General features: G+C 46.9%; 1 protein-coding gene across 3 annotated transcripts in view; it reads right to left on the bottom strand.

The window, feature by feature from the left end:
• The window catches only part of MICAL1 (microtubule associated monooxygenase, calponin and LIM domain containing 1), a 47081-nt gene that overhangs the window by 9356 nt on the left and 10996 nt on the right, over positions 1–26729 (bottom strand). For all 3 annotated transcript variants that reach the window (XM_082228208.1, XM_082228207.1, XM_082228209.1), the window contains exons 2-15: positions 20554–20848; positions 17141–17348; positions 15655–15771; positions 14985–15086; positions 13123–13278; positions 11959–12059; positions 11493–11750; positions 9881–9996; positions 9085–9211; positions 8581–8665; positions 4830–4977; positions 1971–2158; positions 1609–1718; positions 1301–1351 (exon numbers count right to left, since the gene is read on the bottom strand). In XM_082228208.1, coding sequence (XP_082084334.1) covers positions 1301–1351; positions 1609–1718; positions 1971–2158; positions 4830–4977; positions 8581–8665; positions 9085–9211; positions 9881–9996; positions 11493–11750; positions 11959–12059; positions 13123–13278; positions 14985–15086; positions 15655–15771; positions 17141–17348; positions 20554–20817 — 2031 coding nt within the window. In that variant the 5' untranslated portion in view covers positions 20818–20848. The remainder of the gene's footprint in view (positions 1–1300; positions 1352–1608; positions 1719–1970; positions 2159–4829; positions 4978–8580; positions 8666–9084; positions 9212–9880; positions 9997–11492; positions 11751–11958; positions 12060–13122; positions 13279–14984; positions 15087–15654; positions 15772–17140; positions 17349–20553; positions 20849–26729) is intronic.

Here is a 26729-nt window from a genome sequence, read left to right as displayed (position 1 = left end):
TGGCTGGGATGATGGGAGTTGCAATCCAACAACATCTGGGAGAGCCGCTGGTCCCCCATCCCCGTTAATGGTAACAGCCCTCTGGCCTCTCTGCCTCCGACATCTAGCGATGACCGCACTCCATCCAGAGTGAGATAAACGTATCCGGCAGCATTACAAGTTACATTCCAATGTCTTTCTCCAAGAAAACAACCTCAACAAGACAATGGCTGCAAGGTCCAGCAAGTCATTCCTTTCCGTCAGATAAGAGGAAGGGCGGGTTTGCGTCTCAAGAGAAGAGAGCTGCCAGTATGTAACCAGCAGATGAATGCAATAAAAATCTTTGTTTTTTGCCCAGTTACATCTGGCTTCTTCCAGACCTAACAGCTGTTTCAGCTTGGCTTATGCATGAGAGCTAGCAGCCTGCAGCCTGATACAGGGAGGAACATTCAGCAGCCACCTGAGTATGTGCAAGTGGTCAGCCTTCGTAGGCAGCATCCAAATTCCTCGCAACTGTTACTTGCCTCCAGTGTATCCTTCCAGCCAGAATTCTGGTGCAACGTTTTGTGTGAAAAGGGAGGAAATCAATGTTTCGTTGAGCACTTAAAAATAAATTTGTGGTGGGCCACAGCAAAGTTCAAATTGGAACTGAGGCAGGGTGGGATTTCCCAAATGATATTTGAGTTCCAATTTTCACAGGTGGAATTTGACCCACGGGATCAGTCTTTGAACTGCAGTCTTAAAGTTATATTAGTCATGTGGCAGTTGCAGTCAATAAACTGCATGCACTGGATTTCCCATCATGTGTTAAAAGGTCAGAAAATCTACAGAGTCAATAGCAATGACTCAAATAAGGAGGGTTATGGAGTTTCCTTAAATGAAACTCCCTGAAATACAGACTGGATTAAAAAATGGAATTTTTCAGAAGCAATGAATTTTCAGAAGCAATGAATATCCATTCCCATCACTACTCTGGACCCAGACATATCTAATGTTAACTTCACACATAACCATATTCCTGCAATAAAGGCATTTCCATGTAGAAATTCACAGGAAACCCAAAATGTAACTATAATGTGTGAAGATGCCGCACTCAAAAGTCCCCCCCCCCCGTATATTCATGCAGTGGGAAACTGCAGATGGCTAAAGCTTCCCGCAGGCAGTGAAATACCACAGGAGTTTGGTATACTATGATCCACGTGCAGATTTCATGTTCATTTTTTCAAGCCAGTACCTTCCATGTGGAATCATCACATACAACATCCTCCAAAACTTGTCTAGTACCAGATGAGCCCCAAAGTGCAATGACAGAAGAACTTACCCCAGCCTCTTGCTTGGTCTTTTTGGCTTGGTCATCCACTGCAGAGCTCTCCTGCAATCAAAAATTATGACTTTGGAGCAGCAGAAAAGACAGAAGGCCAAAGACACTTTGCTCCTGCAATAAACGTAACCCCCACTGCCCGCCCCGATCCTGTACTAGGGACATCTGAAAATGGGTAGGGCTAGAGTGATCTGGGAAGAGATCATACCAGCTGCCAAAGGGCCATTAGCCAGCACATAAGGCACAAACAAACACACTGCTGGGAATGTCTGGTGATGGGCTAGCAATGGCTTTGGAGAGAGACTCACCAGGGCACGTTTACGTGAAAGAGAGAGACTTTTCTGAAGCTTGCTGAGGAAGAGGATAGCTCCCTTGGTACCACGTGTCGACAGAAGCGTTGAACTTTTCTCTTCTGGTTCTGGAAGAGAGAATGCAGTGTTTAGGAACTTGGGAAGCTGCCAGATACTAGTCCATCTAGCTCAGTACTCTACTGTCTACAAGGACTGTGGCAGCAGCTTCTCAGGGGTCCCCGAACTACCTGGAGATGCTGCAGGTTGAACCTGGAATGGCCTGGGAAGAGTCCCCAAGGACCAGGCAGAGGCCTGGAAACAAGGTTCCCCACTCCCCTTGTAGGAGAATCCCCAGGACTGGGTTCCTTGGGACTCCCTACCTGGAGAGTTCTTGAAGGCATCATAAAACTGGCTCAGGTAGGTGATCAAGCCAAGCCTCTGAGGTTCGGACATCGAAGCCATTTCAGTGCTGGAGAGAACCGGAGGGATCCCTAGCTCTTGCTCTGCCACATCTAAGGCCAGCTGGTTGTTCCCAATGGGGTCATTCTGGTTGAGTGCGTTGACATCTCTAGAGAAGGAAGATAACAAAGTCAAGGTGACTGACAGGACTTAGTCCAGACTGAGAGAAACTTTAACCAGACACCTGAAGCAGAAGGTGAAGTGTGTGACGGTTTCTTTAAAAATGATAGCAGCACAACTCCCAGCTCATGACAAGCTGGCTTGTGTGAAGCGGCTGCCATGTGCATTAGTGGGCACCAGGAGGCAGTCACACAAATTACGTTTCACTTTAAACAAAACAAGAAAACCACACACAGCACTGCCTCCAGTAATGGGATGTCAGCCAGCAATTTTATCTAAAATGTATAAGTTGTTGTTAGAATGGAACTTGAAGGATGAGGAAGTTAAATCGGTAATGATACATTGGGCCAGAGATTTTGGTTATAATATACAATTTGAAGACTGGGAAAGATTGTGGAAGGAGAATCTAAAATTTACAGCATGTATGACGTTAAAAGAAAATGTTATGAAAATGTTTTATAGATGGTACATAACACCGGTAAAATTACCGAAAATGTATAAGACGTGTAACAAGTGTTGGAAATGTAAAGATAAAGAAGGCTCTTTTTACCATATGTGGTGGGAATGTAAGAAAGTGAAAGGCTTCTGGGAAATGATATACAATGAATTGAAGAAGATACTAAAATATACATTTATAAAAAAAAAACCAGAGGCCTTTCTATTATGGATTTTAGGAAATGAGATAAAGAGAAAGGACTGTAAATTTTTTCAATATGCAGTGGCAGCTGCAAGTGTTACTGGCTCAGAAATAGAAACAACAGGAAATACCGATGATGGAAGAATGGAGAATGAAACTGTTAGACTATGCTGAGTTGGACAAATTGACTGGGAAGATTAGATACCTAAGAGACCAAAAGTTCATCGAGGACTGGGGAAAATTTGTGGAATATCTGGAAAGTATGAGTGAGGGACAAATAACGCTAGAGGGATTTAAAGAAGCACTGTGAAATTTGAGAAGTATTGTTAAAAGGGAATAGAAAAGGAAAGGTTTAAATAATGACAATACAACTTAAGGAATGCGTAACTTAAATAATGACTATGGATGATTCACGGAAAAGCTGAAGGAAGTCCAGAAAAGAAACACTTTGTTATAAATTGGATGTGAAATTATTGTGTGCTTTTGTTTTTGTTGTAAATTAATAAAAATTATTTATATATATAAAAAAGGGGGTGTCAGCCAGCAATCCTCCTATCCCTGTTTTAACAACCTTGCTCCCATCTCATTTCACTATGCAAGGACAGGAAGACTCCCTGCTTCTCTTGATCACCAAAAACAGGCAAATGAAATGTCGCTGCCATCCTATCTGGCAGGCAAGACTGTGAAGCAACAGACTCCCAGTTTGGGGAGTCCGTGGCTTTGTGGCCATTAACCCCCTGAAACACCCTCTAGGAATTGAAAAACATGCAGAGACTGCTTTGTGGGCGGGGTGGGGCACCTTTTTTAGACTGAAGACCACACTCCCTACCCACAGCCTGGGGGGAATGTCCCATGGCAGTGGCAGGCAGGGGGACCAGAGCAGCATAAGTGGGTAGAGCAATTAGTGTCAATTCTATCTTTGTACAGTAGCTGGTTTCTTCACACCTGCACCTCCCTCTCTCTCCTCCATCCAGGTAAGTGAGAGGCCTGATCGGATCTCAAGACACATCCCAGCCAGGCAATCAAGGAGGTGCAAAATAAAGGATGTCATGGGGGGGAAAGTCCCACAGGAGAGACCTGGAGAGATGTGTTTGGCTCCTGGGCCCGAAGTTCCCCATCCCTGCTCTGTGGCAACATAAACATGAGCAGAGGCATCTTTTAAAGTCACATCTACCTTTATGGCCGCCCTCTCTCCGTGACTGGTAAGAGGGAGAGAGGAAAGGATGGTTGCTGTGGGGAAGAGGCTTGAGAATTGGTGCCTCTCTAGATCAGCAGGGCAAAAGCTAGCTGCAGGCTACAAGGTCTTCCCATGCCTGGCCTAGCTTGTCCCTGGCACCTGAGGTTCAGTGGGCCTCCCTTGGTTCTGAACCTCCAACACAAAGGAAGGCTAGGATGGAAGCGTTCAGCTCTGCTTTTCTGAAGTAGAACTATATAGAGTAGGAGAGTTCCACTCACAACACAAAGGCAGCAGCACCATGTGGTGATTTCTAGAGGCGGGGTGGGGGATAGATGCTGAGCTTCCCAAAATGGAGCAAATCACCAGGTCAGTAATGGAGATCTCTAGGCTGACTAGATCTGTGGCTCACACACACAGCTTCTATTCCAGCATCAAATGGCAACTTGCATGTCTGTGAGCCACCACAGATCAAACTTCTTGCAAATCTCTGCATATCACTTTGTACATAAGACATTTCACTGCAGTCCGTTCACACTCTCAGCTGCGTTATAAAGAATTAAGATCTAAAGTGATGTACAGGCATATATGGACTAGCCCTTAATTTAGACCTTTGGGATATACAGTTTGCTGAATATGTGTGTGTGTGATTTAGAAAAAAAGGACTTAGCCACAGAATAAGTTGACCTGCACAACAAATTTAAAATATTTTTTTCTACAAATGGACAGTATAATCACTCTGAAGTAGCATTTCCTGGGCGGTACAGCAATGGCTAATTGTTATGCCTTTAGAAAGTTTGCCTCTAATGTGCCCACAAGCACTCCCTCCCTCCGGCAAGGCTCACTCACAGAAGATCTGGTCGGAAGTGATGTATGAGAGCACACAGGGCCAGGCCACTTTTCCAGGAGGATGTGAAGTCTTCTACCTTGATGCCACGATAATTTGCTGTATTAGTTTGACACCAGCTAAGCAGCTCCTCATAGGCTCTGTTGGAATCTGGAGAAGGGTGGATGAAGGATGATGGAGGGGAGAGAGAGAAAGAGCAAACCAAGCTAAGGGTACATGAAAGAGAGACACTTGGTCCAGTTCCCAAGATATACCTAGTGACAAGCAGGAATTGGGAACCTTTCTGCCCAATCTCCTTCCGCCCCCTCCCCCAGGGGCCAACTCTAATCTTCTGATGTCTTGATGGCATCAGATGACTGATGGATGGGCAGTCCAACCCATCTAGCCAAGCTGACCCACAGGAAAGGGGTTGGCAAAGCAGCACCCCGCAGGACTGAACCATCCACTCACCATTCTCTGCTTGGGCTACACTTGTGAAGAAACACCCAGCTGGATTGAAAACCGCCTCCCACCACTGACATCACCCAGTGACATCAGATGATAGACAAGTGGGCATAGGTTGGGAGGGGAAATGGCCTCATAAGTCCAACTGGACCCCCTGGCAGACCAAGATTAGTCTGTGGGCCAGCGGTTTAATAGGAATTAATAGGATTTCTGTAATGTACAGTACCTAGTCTGGCAGCATATTGGGGTTTATTGTCTGAACTTCTCCTCCTCTATCAGAGCTCAGAAAAGGGGAAAAGCCTAACACATAGCTACCAACAGAGATGAGACTGTGTATGTGCTACTTTAGAATTAGGGCAGACTGCTGTACTCCAAGTCCAGCTAAATAGGGAGCTTCAGCCAGCTTTTATGCTTACAAAAAGTTTTGCCTAAACCACAGCTGTGTTGCAATAGGAATAATAAATAAAATAATAATAATAATAATAATAATAATAATAATAATAATAATAATAATAATAATTTTATTTATTTATACCCAGCCCATCTGGCTGGGTTTCCCCAGCCACTCTGGGCGGCCTCCAACAGAACACTAAAATACAATAACCCATCAAACATTAAAAGCTTCCCTAAACAGGCTTGCCTTCAGATGTCTTCTACTAAAAGTTTGGTAGTTATTTTTCTCTCTGACATCTGCTGGGAGGGCGTTCCACAGGGCGGGTGCCACTACCGAGAAGGCCCTCTGCCTGATTCCCTGTAACTTGGATTCTCGTAGTGAGGGAACCGCCAGAAGGCCCTCGGCGCTGGACCTCAGTGTTCGGGCTGAACGATGGGGGTGGAGACGCTCCTTCAGGTATACTAGACCAAGGCCGTTTAGGGCTTTAAAGGTCAGCACCAACACTTTGAATTGTGCTCAGAAACGTACTGGGAGCTAGTCTAGGTCTTTCAAGACCGGTGTTATATGATAGGAAAAACAACCACCAAAGTATACTTTGCTTCCATCAAAAGCAGTACAGCACAGGGCTAGCCTGGCACCACTGACCCTACTCTGATGCCACACAGGAACCCACAACAATCACATTGCCATCATTTGCACCGCTGATTTACACACCAGCATGCAATAGTCTTGTAATAACATCCTTAGCTTGGCATCCATCAACGCACAGCCTAAGAGCTGAGTGGAAGTGAATCAGAAGTCTTCCTAGTAGCTAGCACTCCATTTCTAACCAGGGTGAACAGGCAGGTCACATTATCTCCCCACCTCCCAAAACACACAGTTATTTGCTAACCATCACAAGGGCTATTCCATAAGCAGGGCAAGGCCAAGGGGAACAGACTGGGCTATGGAAAACAATGACAGTGTGGGAGGAAATATGAGAAAACACAGAGAAGAAACAAGAGAGCTGTAATTTAAAGAGGGAAGGGAGAGCTAGAGGGACAGAGAAATGTGCGCGCGCACGTAAGAGAAGGCAGAAAAACAGTTCAAGAAATGCAGAGCACTCTGTGGCATTTTTAGTTTATTTCATAGAAAGCTGGAAAGGAAAATGCTACAACTGGAGCAAAATGTAATAGATAAACACCCTCGCCATTGTTTAACAACTGGGCAGCAGGGGATTTTCCCCCCACAGAAGTGATAGTTTGGGAGTGAGAGATTGTGACAAATGTGTGTTTTTCTCCTGGGAGATGAATAGAGGGTGCCTATGCAGTAGGCAGAAATGTTTCAGCATTGTTAGTTTGTTGGGAGGCAGAAGTTTTTACACCCAAGTTTACACCAGAATAAAATATTAAACATAAAAAAATAAAACCAGAATAAAAGGGAACTTCACTGTGGAAAGATTTGGACCATCTTTCTCCAGGGGACCTTGGCATGCCTGCAGTGAGGCCAAAATATGGCAAGGCCTTAGTTCTGGGCTTCTTGCCAACCAAGAGGCAAGCCAGCCCCAAGACAAGCCAGCCATGTTGCTAACCAAGTTACAGTCCAGAGTCAACTGGCTGGCTGACTATAACAGACCAAAGTTTCCTCAACCCTATTAAGACAACTGGATTCTGCTACTCTATTACTAAGGTGTATGCTGTGTGCTTGTGGATCATCGGAATATTGCCCAAAATGCAGGTGTATTCCTGGGAATTTTCCCCCCAAAGGAATATCCTGAACCAGTTTTCTTCTGGGATAACAAAACTGAAGCACTTCCAGAAGTGGAACCATAGAGAATGGGTGGAGGGAGAAAAAGAATTGCAAAAAGGACTGAGATCAGAGAACAAAAACTCAGCCAAAAAAAAAAAAAAGGTCTCCTATATACTAGTAACAATCTGTTGACATTGACTTGTGGACTCTATGCACTATGCCAGAACACTTGAAAGTAGTCAGCCTTAACACCGATTCCTCTCTCCTAAGAAAACCTGCATTCAGAGACTATTTTGCAGATTACAGACCATTGAGCAAAGCCAGACAAACATCTGTCTGGGATGCTGCAGGCAGTGGGTCTCTTGTTCCAGACTCAACTGAATCTCTCCCAATTTTATGTTTAATCTATGTGCAGAGCGGTGTGGATTCTGCACATGCAGAACTGAGTATCTCCAGAATCTCAAACATCATTATTTCAAAACAGGACATTTCTAGCCTTTATGGAGACAAAGGAAGGTTTGAAAAATGTGTCAGCAATGTCTAGATGGTAAGAGCTGTTCAACAGTGGAACAGACTACCTTGGAAGGTGGTAGAAGTTTTAAAATAGAGGTTGGATGACCATCGGTCAGGGATTCCTGATGCAATGTAATTCCTACATTGCAGGGGTCTGGAATAGGTGACTAAAACTGGACTTCAGGGGGGCAGGAGGTAGATTGGTGCCTTGCCCATAACTAGCAAAAGTGGAACTTGCAAAACAACTAAATATATACACATTGCTTCATTTTCTTAATACGTAAGAAGCCACCCTATTCAGCTTTCATTGTCACAGAATCTCGGTTTGTTTTGTTTTTAGCAAAGGCAACAGTGTCATGTCTATGGAGAACCAGGAACAGTCTGTTAGAGTGAATGTTAGAGTGAATGCTTGGGATCCACATCCCAGTCTGAGAGACAGCAATATTGACCCAGATATTTGCTGCTTGGGGGTAAAGCAGAGTCCTAGGGAAGGAAAAGCAAGCAGAGAGGTCATATGGGTAGAGAAAAACAGAAGAGGAGGATCTGCTGCAGAGAAATCCAATTCATCTAAAGGGAGAGAACAGTGAGTATGAACAAGTGTGGAGGGGTCTGGTACTGGTTTTCAGGTGGATCCATGCAACCAGTAGCCAGGGGAGAATATGACCCAGACTTGCCTTTGCTGACTATCTCGGGGCTGCCACGACTTCTTCCTTTCTTCATATCCATTTCAATTTCTCCTGTCACATACAGATTACGAACCTGGAAGCAGGTGCACCCAGTTATTTATTTCCTATCACTGACCACAGCTTGGATCCAGAACAAGACCCAGCTAATTCCCCCAGGTCTGCAGCTGCCCAAACAATTCCTGTGTGGCCCTTAGCGTCCCAGCCTGGAAAACACACCACACCCCATTACTCAGCAAAGAACAGCCTTCAGTGCCAGAACAGCACAAAAGGACGTCTTGCAAGGGAGTCTCTTCTCCAAGCCCTATTGCAGCGAATGCCAGCGTTCTTATACATTTCTGTTATTTTCGGAACATGGCTCAGGGACGTGGCATGGTGCCAGTGTTTAAAAGCTGCAAAGAGGAGTGAATGAGGCAAAGAGAATCATCAGAAAACTGACAAGGAAAAGGAGGAGATATTGTGTTCTTCACCACCACCCTATATGTATAGCGATACCTGAGAGGCTTTGATGGCTTGGAGGTTGATGTTTGGGTACCGCGTAGTAGGATCAATGCTGTACTGACTGATGTTCTTGTTGGTGTTGTCAGGTGAGGTCTGCGACAGCTGCTGATATATGCTCTCCCTGCATGGAGATTAAGCAGGAATGCCCCCCTCTTAGTCCCTCAGCACCAAGATACATTGTGTACGTGGCACTCACAGCCTTCAGCATTCAGGAGCCTTCAGGCAAAAGAGGAAGATTGACATGCTCTCACTCTTCTTATCTTCACAGCAGTCCCTCCTCACCCTTTGCCTGGGTCTGTGGCGTGAGCAGCATCAACAAGTTCTCCTGCGCTCTCAGATTCCCACTACATCAGACAGTTACACCCATTCCTGTCCCCCATTCCATGTTCCAGGTCAGTTACACATGGCCCTGCAGTCTCCTAGATGATGCTGGGAACTTCCTGAGGTTGGGCAGCAGAACAGAAAGGGGCTCGGCCAGCTCACTCACTTGCCTGTGTGCAGTTCCTGGTGTCTTATGGCTACCAGGCTAGGGCTTAAAAGACTGAACAAGAGAGCATGAAGCAGAAGACCCTTCAGAAAAGACTGTCTATGTTCAGTGGGAGAAAACTGCCCCAGACTCTGAAGCACTACTTCTAGACAAAATAGGCAGTCCTGGCTCACTGTATCAATATCTCTCCTCCCTACATTGAACACATAACCTGGAACATCTATAGACCTCAAGATACCACCACCATTGCCAGTCACCCCACCATCACTGTGGGCAGAGAATGCCCCTTCTCAGAGTGCTCACCTCTCAGCCAGCACATCCAAAGGGGGCATCCCCGAGGCCCATCTTTTCACCATCCAGGCAGCATCGAAAGCTGCCAGGAACCCTCTGCCCACACCAGTGCCCAAAGGCCAGAATGGCTGGGAAACAAAAAGAGAGAGAAAGAACAAAGAGATGTTTTGGGGTCTCTTAGCAAAATGAGTCAATGAGATATAGCAGACGTTGGCCAACAGCTCAGCTGCATCAAAAACGCAGCAGGAAATTGGGATTCCAGAGTGATTCTGGCAGTCATGGTTACTTCACAGCAGCCCCTCTGTGTGCTGCATGTTGTTTTGGCAAACGTTTGCATTAAATGGGGGCCCACTCCCCACTCACACCAAGTGTCAGCTGGCTAGCTCTGTTTTGCCAGATAAAGGGGGCTGCATAGTGAAGTGAATTAGTGCAAAGGATAAAGTGCTAGATCAGAGACAGCAGGTTTCCCAGATGTTGGACAAGCCCTCCAAGCTAGACAAACAGAAGGGCAGGGTTATTTAAAAAACAAAGACAAACAAACAAAAACCCAGTGCATATGGTCCCCAGCCAAAGGTTAGCCTCAGGCCTCACAAAATCCAGGAGCAGATTTGCCTTCAAGCCCAGATAGTCAAGTAACATGGCTCCTTGCTAAGTCCAGGTGAAAGACAGTCTGTCTGAGAAACATGCAGATTTAAAACAAGATAGCAGGTTGCTTAACTCCCATCCTTTAAAGAACATTTCAGCTTTCAACACATTTTCTGCAACGGTTCCCATCACAACGCATGGAAGAGGAAAGGTTTTTTTTTCTAATCAGTACAGCATTATTGACTGTAATGCAAGTTTATAAACACTCATAGAAATCAATGGGAATGAAAGCTTAGCCAGTGTCAGAAAAATCCCAAAGTTACGCTCCCATGTAACGCAGTTACAACAAACTTCACACAAATTGTTTAAACCTACATTTCCCAACTGACAGCAATTTTTTAAGATGAGAAAGCTTTTAACGAAACCCTCTCCACTTCTGAACAAGAAATAATAATTAAAAAAACAGCATGAGGCAAAGGACCCCCGGACGGTTAAGTCCAGTCAAAGGCAACTATGAGGTTGCAGTGCTCATTTTGCTTTCAGAGCAAGGGAGTCGGCGTTTGTCCACAGACAGCTTTCTGGCTCATGTGGCCGGCATCACTAAACCGCTTCTGGTGCAACGGAACACCATGACAGAAACCAGAGTGCACGGAAACGCCGTTTACCTTCCCGCTGCAGTGGTACCTATTTATCTACTTGCACTGGTGTGCTTTTGAATTGCTAGGTTGGCAGGAGCTGGGACAGAGCAACGGGAGCTCACCCCATTGCACGGATTTGAACAGCCAATCTTCCAATCAGCAAGCCCAAGAGGCTCAGTGGTTTAGACCACAGCACCACCCGCTCCCCACTGAACCAGTACAATCTCAAGGCAGTGTGCCATGTGATTTTTCTGAACAAGTAGGTCAGTTCATATGGAAAGATAAGTGAATGAGAACTGCAATCAAGGATGGTTGAGATGCACCACCACCACACCCACTCTCCCACTGTGAAAAGGACTCTGTCCATATGCTTGTTGTGGTCTCATTATGGGGACACGTACCTCCACCAGGCAGTCCCCCACCAATCCAATGAGCAGCTTGGCGCCGTTGCAGTCACGCACAAGAGCTGCGTTGTCTGAGCGGCTCATGCAGGTGAAGTCGAACATGTCAACATCTGGGCGGCTGCGGTGGTTCAGTGCAAACTGCAAATCAGGCAGCTGGTAATTGGTGGAGAAGTTGGCAGCTTCCTTGGCGTAAGCAAGAAGAGCTTCTTGGTTCACATTATCTGGAGACAGCAGGCTCTCTATGTCTGACTTGTCCTAGAAATGAATGGAGACCAAGATATCTTCCATAGCAATAGTAAAAAAATCTTGTTGGAATGTTGCAGAGTTCAAGATTATGGGTGTGTCAATGAGCTCTCGGCCTGGCAGGATTTTTCACCTCCAAAGCATGCAAATTCAAAAGATGGTTTTGGGTCGCCATCCCCTCCCACATGGTACTTGCAGGAGCTTCAGTCTCTATACGTACATTTAAGATAACTCCTTTTTTCAGCAGGCTCTGTTTCTTGGCTGTCATGACGAAGTAATGAGTGTCGTCTTTATAGTAGACAATGTTTTCCAAGTCAATGCCTATAATTGTTCAAACACAAGCAGAAGGTTAAAGGCTGGGGGCTGTTTTCAGCCTAGCACTACACGAAGGCAAGGACTTCTGCTTGGGCAAAGGCATGTTCTTCTGCCCTCTTCTCCCCCTGTGCCCCTAAATCTGTTCCAGGGGTTTCCCCAACACTCTGGTGTAGATTTGGGGGAACACAGGACACACACAGCAGGGAGAAGAGGAGGGAATTTCTATTGCACAAGAGGAAAGCCTTCTGTTGATGCAACATGGTACTTTGTACTACCAGATTTTTAGAAGACATCCGAAGACAGCCCTGTTTAGGGAAGCTTTTAATATTTAATAGGTTATTGTATTTTAATGTACTGTTGGAAGCCGCCCAGAGTGGCTGGGGAAACCCAGCCAGATGGACGGGGTATAAATTATTTATTTATTTATTTATTTATTTATTTATTTATTTATTATTATTATTATTATTATCATTATTATTATTATTATTAACATGTAAGATGGCTTACATGGATTTAAATTCATGGAAGGCTATCAATAGCTACTAGTCATGATAGCTGCATGCTGCTTTCAAGACCAGAGGCAGCGTGTCTCTGAATATTAATTGCTGGGGAACCACAGTCAGGGAGGCCGGCCATTGCCCTCATGATCAGTTTGCAGACTTCCCAAAGGCATCTGGTTGGCCACTGTAAGAAAGCAGGATTTTTGACAAAGCAGGTCTTTGGTTTGATCCAACAGAGCTCTTCCTTTGTGCTTACAGAGCTTTATATAGTTGGCACTTGAGGAAACAAATATCCTATCTGCCAAAAATCCCATGCTAAGAAAGCCTGATTTGTTAAACTACCCAAACAAGCAGATTTACATAATTTATTCAGCTTCTATTGGAATGTATCCAAAATGGCAAGGATCCAGGACTGGTCAAAAAGGTATTTGAAACAGGTTGACCCTTTTCCATTTGCTGTGTGGGCTTCCCCGTTTTCCCTCACTGCAAACTACGGAATGACATAGATTTTATTGAAGGCACAAGGGGAAAGTGTCATTAACTATAGGTAAGAAGCATCTAGCCCAGACCTGTTTTGTTGTAGAGATTTTGGAAGAATTTCTGGTTGTAGATGCGAGCCACTCCGCTGATCTCGGCCACCTCCACCTCAGCCCTGCTGTGGTGATTAACGAAGTTGGTGGTGATGCCAATGGCCAATTTCCCACGGGTCTCCTTCCGCTTAAAGCCTGGAGATAAACACACAAAGAGCACTAGTCCTGAAGGAAAGGGAAGGGTTGGCAGTTTGTGAAAGAACTAGGGAGAGGATAGAAGAACAGAACATGGGGCCTGCAGTGGCGTAGCGTGGGGGTGCAGGGGGGGCCGGCCGCACCGGGCGCAGCATCTGGGGGTTAGGGTTAGGGGGCGCAAATCCACGGGTTAGGGGGCGTAAATCCATGGGTTAGGGGGCGCAAATTACTTGCCTTGCCCCGGGTGCTGACAACCCACGCTACGCCACTGGGGGCCTGTTCCCTCATCTGAAATATGGTAACACCCCAAAAGTGTCCAGACTAGCCACTCTATTTCTAGTAGTGGAGTAGCAAACGCCAGCTCCATTGAATATCAAGATATCTGAAGAGTTGCATGGGATTTACCAGCTCTCAAGGTGACACCATGAGGAATTCTGATTGAACGTTGAGAGAAAGCTCAGCATCATGGCAGGACGGCAATTGTACTCATCTGTTACGATCTGAAATGCTGGCAGCATTTCACAAAAGCCGAATTGGGTCTCTCTGTTTGGGGAATTGTTGGTAGGGCTTGAAAAATACTGCAGCACTCCTATAAAGGTGTGGGAAATGAAAGGAGAGGGGCAAGGAAATGCTGGAGTGGAGTGGCAGGTCAGCTCTGAAAATGGTCTGGGCAAGCCCCAGTAAAAGCTGCCACCAGAGCAAGCTTCCTGGTGCCAAAGCGTCTACAGAGATTGTTCCCTCTCCCTTTGCTTTGCTTTTCATCTCCTCTCCTGCCCCAAGGCAAGATGCCTTTCAGATTTTTTTATGACCCAAGCTATTATCAGTGGTTGGCGTTGTGGTAGGCTGGGCAGCTGCTCTTGCCGATGCACCTAAAGCCCTCCTGAGGAGCCCTTGATTTGGTATTGAGGGAGATCAGGAGAAGCAGAGCAGATGAAAGCAAAACTTTAAGTCGGGGAAAAAAATGTCCAGTAGCACCTTAGAGACCAACTAAGTTGGTTCTGGGTAAAAGCTTTCGTGTGCATGCACATGAAAGCTTATACCCAGAACCAACTTAGTTGGTCTCTAAGGTGCTACTGGACATTTTTTATTTATTTATTTCGACTGTGTCAGACCAACACGGCTACCTACCTGAATCCAAAACCTTAAGTGTCAAACATATGGTCTCTAGGCCAACTCCCCAAGTGACAAAATGAAAAACAGTATATAAATTTAAACACACACAAAAAGAGGCAATTTCAGTTAACTCTACTTCACTCAACTTGCAGATTCCAGGGCAAATATTAATACTGTACAAACATTTCCCCAAACAACCAAAAATATAGGAAGCAGGGCTCCCCTGAATTCTGAGTGTCATAAAAGCTGAGGTTTGGGGAAGTGTCTCCCATCCCCAAAATCTGCAATAATGCTTTGGCCTTTCACTTGGCTAGGCACCATATCTACAAATGGACTGCATCTGCATTGAGTTGCCCTGTTTGTTCCTAGAAAACTTATAGCTTTGCCCTTTATTCTATCTGCTGCAGGTGCTCAGTAGACAGGAAGGGGGGAACCTGCTCATCACAAGGCCAGAGGCACAAGTTTCCTCCAGTGTTGAGGAGAGATGCTATTAGAGGCCTAAGGAGCTGTTGATAAGACACCTGGAGCATCAAAAAACCCCCAAAGTAAAATTCTCCCACAACCTTAACTAGAGGTCTTAAAGGGCTGCTTACCTTCTGGCACAAACCTGCCACCACCGGCAGAGATGAGGACGTCAAATTCACACTGGTTCAGAAGACACGAAGAAGGATTTAGGATGGCTCTCCAGCCACTGACTGTAATAACAGAGGATGGAATCATCAGGATCCCTGCTGCAAAGACTGTCAAATTCACCAGACCCTTCCCCAGACTTGCATGTTTATAAAGAAAGCAGGAACAAAGCAGGAGAAACTGCAGGTCTCTGTCTCAAAAGCAACCCAATCCTGTCTTGGAATGTGTTAAGGGCACCATAATGTCCTGGTCTGAAACTCAAGAACTGCATTTGTTCACAATTTTGGAGATGGGATGGGATTGCCTTTGTGGAGGGACCCGTAGCCAACAGGACACCCATGAAAATGTAACAGCTTGACCAAGACGTGCCTCAGAGCCATGTGTTGTGAGTGATGTGAGAGACCATGAGCATTTTTTGGCAGGGTGTGTCTGATGGCTTGGTTTCCTTCTGGTTTTGCTTCTATGGGGGAAATGAACATTTGAAAGTGGAGACAGAACAGAAAAGAAACTCATCCATGAAACAGTTTTTCACTGTGACGTCCTGAGCTACCTTCTCACCTGCAGAAACAAGGGGTGTGGATTGGTGCATTGCCCTTAAGGACTCCAAAGGCTTAGGACTTTTGTCGTTCTTACCTTGTCCATCTGAATTTGCTGCAGGTGGAACGAGCCCCTTAAACTGCACATTGATGTGAACCTGAACCCCCAAGAGTAAGGCAACTTTCAGCAGGATCAGCTGCAGCTGGCGGATGCCTGAAAGACAGAGAAGGAGAGGATTAGCAGAGCTGGCCCAATTAAACAAACAAACAAGCCCATCTGTGCCCATTTCAAAGTCGCTCTCAGGCAAGCACTGCCTTAAACCTCAGCTCCACCTTCCAGCTGCCTCCTCTTCCAATTTCAGAAAGAAGCCTGTTCCATGATTTCCCTGTCATGGGATTGGAAAATCATGGCCTTCCCCAGTTTCAACAAGAGGGATACTGAGTCCCAAAGAGTTAATGAATATGGCACCAGGGAGCGTTTTCTAGAAGCAGACTGGGAGGAAGAGTGTGCAACAAGCTAAACTCCAATAAGCCAATACAGTGGTACCTCGCAAGACGAATGCCTCGCAAGACGGAAAACTTGCAAAACGAAAGGGTTTTTTGTTTTTTGAGCTGCTTCGCAAGACGATTTTCCCTATGGGCTTGCTTCGCAAGACGGAAACGTCTTGCAAGTTTGTTTCCTTTTTCTTAACACCGTTAATACAGTTGCTACTTGACTTCGAAGAGCAACTCATAGCACACGGTGTGGTAGCCTTTTTTGAGGTTTTTGAAGACTTTGGTGATTTTTGAAGCTTTTCCAAAACTTTTCCGGCACCGTGCTTCGCAAGACGAAAAAAATCGCAAGACGACAAAACTTGCGGAACGAATTAATTTCGTCTTGCGAGGCACCACTGTAGTGTTAAAGTGAAAGCAAAGCCCAAAAGACAGGAATGATAATTAAAGTCAGCTAATTCCTCTGCCACACTGGCAATTTGACTGATTTATTTACTTACACAATTTTTTAATTTATTTGAAACACTGATCCAATGCTTTTCTTTCTGACCTGGTACCACCTTGATGTACAGTTACTTTCTTGATATACAGTTTAATTTGGGTACCCATTGCAGTTCCCTCAGTGAAACACATCCCTCCTTATGAGACACACCGTAGAATCGTAGAGCTGGAAGGGACCCCAAGGGTCATCTAGTCCAGCCCCCTGCAATGCAGGAATCTTTTTGCTCCATGTGGGGCTCGAACTCACAACCCGGAGATTAAAGCCTCATCGACTGAGCTATCTAGTAAGAACCAATTCCTGAGAACGCCCTTTCGAAAGCAGAAATGCTACATTTTACAGTAAATGTTCAGTTTACATAAGGCTGCTGGACCTTTAAACACACTTTTAAATGACTTTTTCAGTAAATGCTTTCTAGACCAAGCCATCAATCAATCAATCAATCAATCAATCAATCAATCAATTATTTATTATTCCATCCTCCCCACTCCCACCCCTACTAGCTCCCATTAGCTGGTAATGCTGGTTTCTCGCCACTGTTCCATAATGTTGGAGATCCTTTCCCTGCCCTGGTCCATTCTGCATGACTTACTGATGTGATCCAAGGATCCTGTGCAGAAGTGGCCATAGAATTTCTTCGCTCCCAGAGCCCGCAGGTCTTGGATGCTGAAGGGCCAAAGGTGCAGCACATTGTTCCGGGAAAAGGCGTCTCTCTTCTCCACCACCACCACATGGGCTCCAAGGAAGGCCAGTTCAATCGCCGAGCGGAGGCCGCAAGGGCCTGCCCCAATAATCAGGCACTGGAAAAAGAATTGTCACCGGGTGGTAAGTTTATAAAATGGTGCCATAAAGGAGTCAATGCTTACACTTGGAAGCTGCCGTGGCCGCAGCCTCTGGGGTGGGCAGGTAACATACAATCCATAAGAGTGACTGTGAGCTTGGCATTGTGTCAAAAGAGCAGGCGGGCACAATGCTGCTTTCCAAAGGAAGACCCAGCAGCCTCTGCAGCAGGCATGTCCACAGGAGCCTAATCCAGCCTGCTGGTTGGTTTCATCTGGTCCCTGTAGCAGCTTACTTCCTGGGGTCAAATCCTACAAAAAGGTTAACAACTTTGGTTGGCCCTTTGGTCAACCCTCACGGCCCTTCACTTCATCAAATCTGGCCCTCTTTGAAAAAAGTTTGGACACCACTGCTCTGCAGTTAACTGCTTTTTGCCATTACCGTGGTCTTGTCCTCTCACTACTATAAACACCTTCTTCAGGGATTATTATTTTTTTAAAAAAACCTGTTTTAGCACAGAACTTAAATTTGGCGAACCCACACAGAGTGACTTGTCTCAGTCTCCTTCAGCAAAGCTGCCATTCAATCACATGAGTGACAGTCAGAATTTGAATCATGCTTTGTTGCAACAGATCCAGCCATACGGGAAGTTCTTAAACATCCACCAAGATTTTTGCAACAGATGTTTACACTCCAAACCACTTAAGGCCCGATGCTGCTCATCTTGCCTGTACACCCCAACAAGTCACTGCAGATCCAAACATTATTTTTGCAGGGCATTCCAAGATCTGCTACATACGTCTGAGCTCTACTCTCAGAGCGTACGTTTAAGGCTTATCTTGGCAATCACCTCAAGCTGAACTGCTTAGCCTCCGTTCAAAGGCAGTTTGAATCCGTATATGGGGTTGGAAGGAAGGCAGCCCTTGCTCCATAGAGCAGAACCTGACAGACCAGCACTAAGCATCATTGGGCAGCTGCCAAAGATCAACCCCATTCCTGCCAGTGGTCTCTCCCCCCCCCCCCCGCTTAAAAAGAAATTCAGCCTGATGCTCCTAGCAGAGTCTAGCCACAAAATGGCAATCTCCCACAAGATGGCATAGCTTTGTTCCAGGACAGGGCATTGTGGGAAATTCAATCAACCATCCCTAGCTGCCTGGCAAAGGTTCAGAGAGATTTTCAGGACACCTTCCTTGCCATCCAGTGCTTTGTGCTGCCACTAAGTAAGCCCAGCAAGGCCCTCCAGAGTTCCCTTTGTCTCCATCACTATCAAACCTGGAGCCATCCCTGGACACAGTACAGAGTCACAAAGCGACATGGAGCCAAGAGTCACTCATCATCAGCGGCAATGTTCACACAACCACAGTCCAGACTGTTCATCACTTCACATTCCCAAAGCTCCACAAGCTCAGCAAAGAGTCACGTTTTCCCAGCAACAACCTGTTGCTGCTTAAGTGCTAGGAAGATGTCAAGTGTTTTTGAAACAGAAGCTCGCTCCCAAGGGAAGACAACTAGGAAACAATACAAAGTACCAATTTACCATCCTGTAGACTTTTCTGTCCCATGGTTACTTGGCCATATGATTTAACACAAAAGTAGGGCATCTAATCCCCCTGCAACATATTCTTGCGTGCGGTAACAGTTGGAGTCTCGACCGCAAGGGCTCCCTGCAATTCTCCCATGGCTAGATTGTCAATTATATTAGGCATCCCTGGGTGTGATGTTAAGCAGGGAAGGTGGTTCTCCTGAGCTACAGGGTTTCATGGACAGAATCTTTTAACAGCCACTTAGAGCTCCTTTGGGAGGAAGGGTGGGATAGAAATTTAATAAATTATATATATATATATATATATATATATATATATATATATATATATATATATATATATATTTGCTTTCGTAGATTTTCACGGGTACAGGAATGCAGGTTTTGGTGTCTTCGGGTGTCTTCCCGTGTAAGAGTCGGGGTGTCTGGGCGACGTTTCGACGAGGTCTCACTCGTCATCTTCAGGCTGGAGCTTTCGGCTTCTTGTTCCAGTAACAAGAAGCCGAAAGCTCCAGCCTGAAGATGACGAGTGAGACCTCGTCGAAACGTCGCCCAGACACCCCGACTCTTACACGGGAAGACACCCGAAGACACCAAAACCTGCATATATATATATATATATATATATATATATATATATATATATATATGGAATGGCTTCTCTTTCTTTCCTTTCCTTCAGGTTTCACAATTCCAAGTGTTCACATATTTTGAAAGATTTTCACGACACTGGTCTTTCTCAATTTTTCCTTTTAATTTACATTTTTTCTTTTGAGGTTTTACAAAGAAACCATACTGCGTCATCTCCGTTTGCTTATGTGCTGTGTGATGATCGGTTTGTTGGTGATGATGCAGTTAAATCTTGATTTTAATGCATAAAGTGAACTTTGGAATGGTTCTTCAGGAGCACAATTGCTTACACATTTGGAAATCAACGGAAACCCCACCATTATCAGTGCGAGTTATCTTTTAGAAGGAACACAACAGACGATCTACTTCTGTAAGGGAAGAACAAGGAAGTAATGATAAAACATTGTAGCAATGCACGTAGGGGTAGGCAGAACTAATGTTTACATTACGTATAGCAACAAATCAGGAAGTGGAGCTAGAGGTACAGCAACCACAGAATACGAAAAATAACACAGATATGATCATCTGTACTGCTGAGGTTTACCACACATTTAAGAAATAGGCCTGCTTCAGCATCTGGGAAAGATGGGAAGATGGTCCTTGGTATTGGCGACCAGGGGAGAGGCCTAGAATGTTCAGCATCTCATGTGATGACCATCAAGTAGACAAGGGCTGCAGATCCTTCAGCCCATGGACCAAACCTGGTCCACCAGGTGTTCCTATTTGGCCCACATGGCTATTTTTCTAAAACCACTTGCACCTGCCCCACACCTGATGTCATTTGTGACATCAGGTGTGAGGCAGATAGAGACACGGCTGCAAAAAACTGAACTCCTGGCACATCAGCTGATGCATAGAGAGTTCAATCCTCCTTTGTGTAGCATCTCCCCCAGTGGGCAAACGTTGACAGGTGGGCAGCACAAATGACCTGTCAAAAGTTGGCCGCTCAGGGCGGTGGAGATAAATATGTGGCCCACCAGGCCGAAAAGGTTCCCCCAACCATGAAGTAGGCTATTCTCTGCAGCATAGCAACCGGAGTTCTGCCACCTTACCTTGGTGTTGGCGCATGCTGTCCCCTGATCATAGTCTTTGTGCCCGGCCTTCTTGTCTAGCTTGGTCCACAAAGCCTTGGCACTCCAGTAGTTGAGGCGAGACTTGAGTTTGTGATAGAACTGGAGCTGGCCAGTATGCTCCAGTCCCAGGTGTCTGCAAAGCGCCTCAAAACTTCCCAGCACCTCTTTGCACTGTTTGGCATGGAGAAAAGTGTCAAAGAGCGAATGAGACAGATTGGACTGCTCCCCATTCTGATGGCTCATCCTCCTGGGAACTCAGGGGCAAAGAAGAAGCCTGGAAAAGAAAGAAAGCAACAGGTGAGCATCAACAGCTCCGGCTCCTTGGAGAGATCAGGAATTTGGCATTGCAAGGCAACACCCAGCAGCAAGACATAACTCCTTGCTTCCAGCTGCTCCCCCTTAGGAGATGAAGGGGAATGCAACTAACCTATCTGTTTACACCCATATGCAGCCTTATACATAGGTCCTGTTCAGGAGAAGGGTTATGTCTGAACTCAAGACACACTCAAGCTTAGACATGAGAGCAAATGCATGCAGTATGAGCAGATGCAGAAGTCTGAAGGCAATGTGTCTGGTCTGAGCTATTCCAGGGGTGGGGGAACTCTTTGGCTTGGCAGGCCAGATCTTTATCTTCCCATGGCCCATCTTAACAGATGCAAGAGAAACAGCTAGCACACCAGCTGATTGACAGGTGGGCGTGATATGGGGAAAATGGCCCCATGGGGCCAGACTGGACCCCTGCCTAGCCAAGATTGGCTCACGGCTTAGAAGTTCCCCACCCCGAGTTATAACAGCAACAACAACACTTCTAGCATCTAGAGGTCAGATGTTAACTGTGATAGGTATATACAGACTATCAAATCCCAAAGAAACATATTTATGCATTTGAAAAGCCCCAAGTCATATTTAGCACAGAAAATGGAAAGAGCATAAAAACATATGCTTATTCCCAGTTAGGGCACACATTTTGCCCTCAGCAGCATTAGGAAAAATCCAAGCTCTACCTCCAAGCAAAGGTCTGTCTCCTTTTACAGACAAGGCCTACAGTCAGTGTGAAAATGTTGCACACCATGGTTGACTCATGCATGTTGGGCCCAGAGAAATAGCTGGGAAATTATCTGAAGTGGAAAAACACCACTTCCTTTTCCCCTAGTCCATTTGCATCCCACCCGCCAAGTCTGGACTACAGAGTATGCATGAAAAGTCTTAATTCAGGCTTGCTTTGTGCTAAACAGCAGATCTACAGAAGACTGGAGGTTACACAAGATTTGGCTGCTCTTTGACTTTCTTAATCAATATTAATTCTGGAATGCAAGATATACAGACTTTAGCAAAGAAGGCAGGAATACAAAAGACTAGCAAAGAAGGAAACTGATGAAGTGATTAATCTGCACATGTGTAGTGATTTTCAAGAAAGGAGTCTATATATTTCTAACAAGAATGTTATGGGCAGTTGATATACTTGTCCTGCTGCAGCTTATTCATATTCAGGAGAAGGAGGAGTGATGTGTTTACCTGTGGTCAATGATACAGCTGTAATTTGGAAGCACTACAAAGCAGCTTGCACATTTTTCTAACCGCAGCCCTAAGTTTCCTAACACAGTGACTTGCTCGGTGTTCTGTACTAATTTCCCCCAGCTTCGCAGTTAGCAACTTCCTGTGCACCCACTCAACCACATTTGTTGCTAAAGAAGACTGACACAGGCTGGGAAATTTCCTTGCAGTGTCTAAAGAGAAAGGTGACTTCCTTCTGGTTTGCAGAAGCCAATGTGCACACACATCTCATTATATATATATCGTTTACTAACCATGGAGAAAGAGCTATTTCCTTCTTGCCTTCTGCACACAGAAAGGATAATAAAACAGTTGACTGGTGTAACATCTGCTAATGAAGTTTCTTTCAAGTGCTTTGCATATCTCCAGGCATGCATTGCATGGAGAAAGTTGTCTTTCACTGAAATCAGTCAGCTTTCCTTGCCTAGAATGCTGACTTCTTAGCACCAGGGCATTAATTTATTTTTTTACTTAATGCAGCTGTGAAGTCAGTGGGCAGCCAATTTGATCAAGGAAGTGTTTTTTGGTGCAGGTGTTTAATCCATCTGCCCCATGTTTTCCTGATTGAACTTGCCCTCCCCAAGATGCTTATTTGCTGTGTGTGTGTGTGTGTGTGTGTGTGTGTGTGATAAAGGAACTTGTATCATGCCAGTATTTTTCTCTGAATTGAAGAAATAGCAAGTGTGTGTGTGTGTGTGTGTGTGTGTGTGTGTGTGTGCGCGCGCACGCACATATACACACATCTGTGTGAGAGCAATTTAGAACAGGCAAACAGTGCAGGGATAAGAAGTTAAAAATATTCATCTCTGTGCTTCTTCCCTAATCCAATTAGCAGTCACATATTCCACGGCTGCATTTAGTTAAACATTAAACATTGCAGCTCTCATGTCATAGAAGGTGGTGAACTCTCATTAGTTAAAGGTTTTTAAGCAGAGGCTGGACAGTTACCTATCAGTGGTGGTGTGGCAGTGGATGTCCTGCTCTGTTTGTGAGTCCTTCCAACTCTTAAGATACGTTTTTTCTAATATATGTTTCATCTTGTACAAACATCTTTATGCTCAGTGTTAACAGCTGAGCTGTACAAAGACTCTGGGCTTGAAAGCTATGTCCACTACAAAGTTTGTAACATTTTTGTTGGTCCTTAGAATGCTTTTACCCAACTGTGGATTTTGGAATATTTATTGTGAACCAACATGGCTCCCTTTGCTTTTTTCACAGATCTCCAGAGTTACTCCACATGAAGCAAAAAAGGGGGAGGTTGGTTGTGGTGGCATCATAGCACTCAGCCAGAACAAACCCAGTGTGATTTCTCATGGTATGGCAAAGAAAACATCAGGCACATGTCCTCTTTCTGGATTTCTTGGATAAAGATACGAAGGAAATAATTTGATTTAGTGCAAAAAATTCCCCCACATGAGATGCACAGGCCTCTCCCCAGAGAGGACATGCAAGAGTTACCCTTTAACACATTACCCTGGGGTGTTGGGGGCAGTATGCCATGAGGTGGGGGGACACATAATGCTCCCTCTAGGGTAGCTTGTCCACCTTTGGTCCTCACCCTGCACTCAGCTCTGATCTGTGACTCCTAGAAGCGGTCAGCATGCAACAGTGACCACACCCCAGGAAACAGCTTCAACTGGCCAGCTAAACCAGGTGAGGGTAGCTGATGGGTCTCAAACCCTCTGTGAGTCAGGAATTTCCCCTGCATGTGATGAAAGGCTTCAGTGGATTGAGTGGATGAGACCAATAGGGGGTCCAACAGTCAAGATGGCGGTTTCTGCATGTGCTGTAGGGTGCAGGTGGGACTCATCAACCAGGGAAGGGAGCTCAACCAGGAGAAGGAAGACTCTGATCTTAAACCTCTGCTGCCTTGCAGGATATCTTTGGAAGAAGACAAGACTAACGGAGTAAACCCTACACAGATCCGGAGTGGAGTTCCTAAGGCATTTGGAAGGCACCTGGTACACTTCCTTCCGGCAATTCCTGCAGCCAAGCTGGTGCCAAACATATTGCTCTGCTTTCCTCTGGACCGTATCAGCAAGGCAGGGTGTGTGTGTGTGTGTGTGTGTGTGTTGACTTCTGGGCATTCCAGGACCTACACACTGCCCAGGCTTTAGCGCTGCTAATGTAGTGGTTTGACCTCACCCTTAGAGGCGCACTCCATTGTCCCTTGAGACAAACGTATACCAACCCTGGACACGCACACATACAAAGAAAGTGCATTTCACTGACACTTCCTAATTACATGCAAATGTTTGCACAGTTTGTCAAGCATGCTGTTTGTCATGGGAACCACTTTTACAAATATCCAGTGTGTCACATGGTTATTCCCTCAAAATGTGGGGGCAAGGGAGGATTATTACATCATTCCTGCCTTCCTTCCCACTTCCTCTGTTCTCTATCTTCCAGACATGAAATACACTGGGGTCTGGCAACCCAAATGAGTTCCTCTCTTTCAATCATTTTCTTCTGGCAGGAGTTACGCTTTGGCTATGGTTGGTAAGGAGGATTTGAATATATAACATTGAAAAGTGCTCTGTGCTGCAAGATTTACTCAGAAGTACACCCAGTGGTGTTTACTGCTGGAAAAGTATGCATGAGGGTACAGGCTAACCCTAGAAGCAACAACAAAAAAAGATTTTTTAAAAATGCTAACCGTTACATTTCAAACATTTGGGATTAATAAGCCTATGCTGACATCAACCAGAACTGGAAGCTGTTTGCTATACAGTGAACACAAAGGACAATGGCAACCAAGACCCTTGTATGATTAAGTCCTCCTCATTCCCCAGTGGGGGTCATGTAAGGCAGGAAACTGTCTGGGTACATTTGACTTGTAAATTAAACAGGGGGGGGGTATGGAAGGAACCAACAGTGCCAAGTATTAGTAAACAGGATATTAGCCAGGAGACTCGCTATCTAAGGAAGTATTTGAGGGCTGTTTCAATGCCCTCTCCTTTCAGTCCTTGAAACTTAAAGATTAAGTCAGTGTTTCCCAACCGGTGTTCCGCGGCACACTAGTGTGCCGCGAGACGTTGCCTGATGTGCCGTGGGAGGGAGGCGGGCGAGTCGGGCGGCAAGAGGCGGGGCGGCGGCAGCGAGGAGAGGCTGCCCAGCGCGGGGCTCTCGCCGTCTGCCTGCCTGCGTGGCGCTGACGTCACGGGGCTGTAACGTGCCCCACATAGGCACGCGCGGGGTGGCGAGCGAGCTCCCTCCCACATCCCATCGCCAGCTCTGCACCAGGCGGTAGAGCTCGGCGAAGTCGCCGCGCTGGAAGGCCAGCAGCGCGTGCGCCTTGGCCAGGCTCTTGCCCGCCTGCGCCTCCAGGCACGGCGCCTCGGCGTTGGGCGGCAGCGAGCCCAGCAAGCGGCCCAGCCGGCCGGGGTCGCCCGCCGCCAGCAGCGCCTCGCACACGCACGAGACCTGCTCCGCCGAGAAGCGCGGCGAGCGCGGAGGATCGGGCGCGGCGGAGGCCAGCCCCGCGCTTGGAGAGGACGCAGCAGCCGTCGCCAAACCCGATCCTCCTCCTCCTGCTCCGCCGCCGTCCTCTGGCTCTCGGCCGGGAGGAGCCTGCGGCGACGGGGCGGGCGCCGAAGTTGGCAGAAGTTGGCGCGCCTCCTCGGCAGCGCCTCCGTCCTCCTCCCTCTGCTCTCCTCCGGCGGCGGGGGTGCGCCGCCCTCCCCGGCCGGGGGGCTCGGCGGGGCCCGCGGGGAAGGAGGCCATGTTCGCGGTGCGCGGGATCGCGGCCCCCCTCGCCCGCCTCCGGCCCGCTCCCCTCCCCCTGCGCGCTGCCCTAGCCGTGCGGGTCTCCTCCCCCTGCGCCGCCGTCCCCTTTCCACATCCTAGGAGCCGCGGTCCGCCTTCCGCCCCCGGGCCGCGGCGCGGCTTCCAGCCCGGGCTGGCCTCCGCCTCCTGGGACGCGCGCCCACCCCTGCGGCCCCCCAAACTTCGGAGCAACTCTCCAGACGCTTCTCCCCCGCCTCGGTCTCCCTCCTTTCCACTTCTCTTCCCCCCTTCCTTCCCTCTTTCTTTCTCTTAACTTTCCTTCTATTAACTTTCCTTTCCCCTTCCCATGTAGAACAGTCCCTGCAAATAAAAACCTAGCATTTTTGGAAGAGGGATGCTAGCCTAACCATTACCTTCTATGCCAGTGTTTCCCAAACGTTTTTGGGCAACGGCACACCTGTTTACTGAAAAAAAATCTTGCGGCACACCACCATTAAAGCCCCGCCCCGTGACGTCAGCGCGCAGCGTCACGCCGGGAGGGACGCACAAAAGTGAAAGTTTTTTCCCTCCCCCTTGCCGGGGAACCTCCAAGCTTTGGGGGTGGGAGGAGGCAGCAGAGCGAGGGACTGAGGGACGGCGGCAACTGAGGCGGCGGCGGCTGTTGTGGTGGCGGCGATAGCGGGCGGAGGAGGGGGCGGCGGCGGGGCTTGAGGAGCCGTCGCCGGGAGTTGCTGCTGCTGTTGTTGCTGCTGCTGCCCGGACATGCCGGCCTCCTCCTCCTCCGCTGTCTCGCGCTCCTCCCTTTTGCACGCGCTGCCCCGCCGCTCGGCACCACTACCGCGGAGCCGCCCCCGGCTCGACGCGGATCCTCACCG

Source organism: Podarcis vaucheri, assembly GCF_965113315.1.
Source record: "Podarcis vaucheri genome assembly, chromosome: 6".
Lineage (NCBI taxonomy): Eukaryota > Metazoa > Chordata > Lepidosauria > Squamata > Lacertidae > Podarcis > Podarcis vaucheri.
The sequence above is the reverse complement of the archived record's forward strand: the minus strand, read 5'-3'. Positions and strand labels throughout refer to the sequence as shown.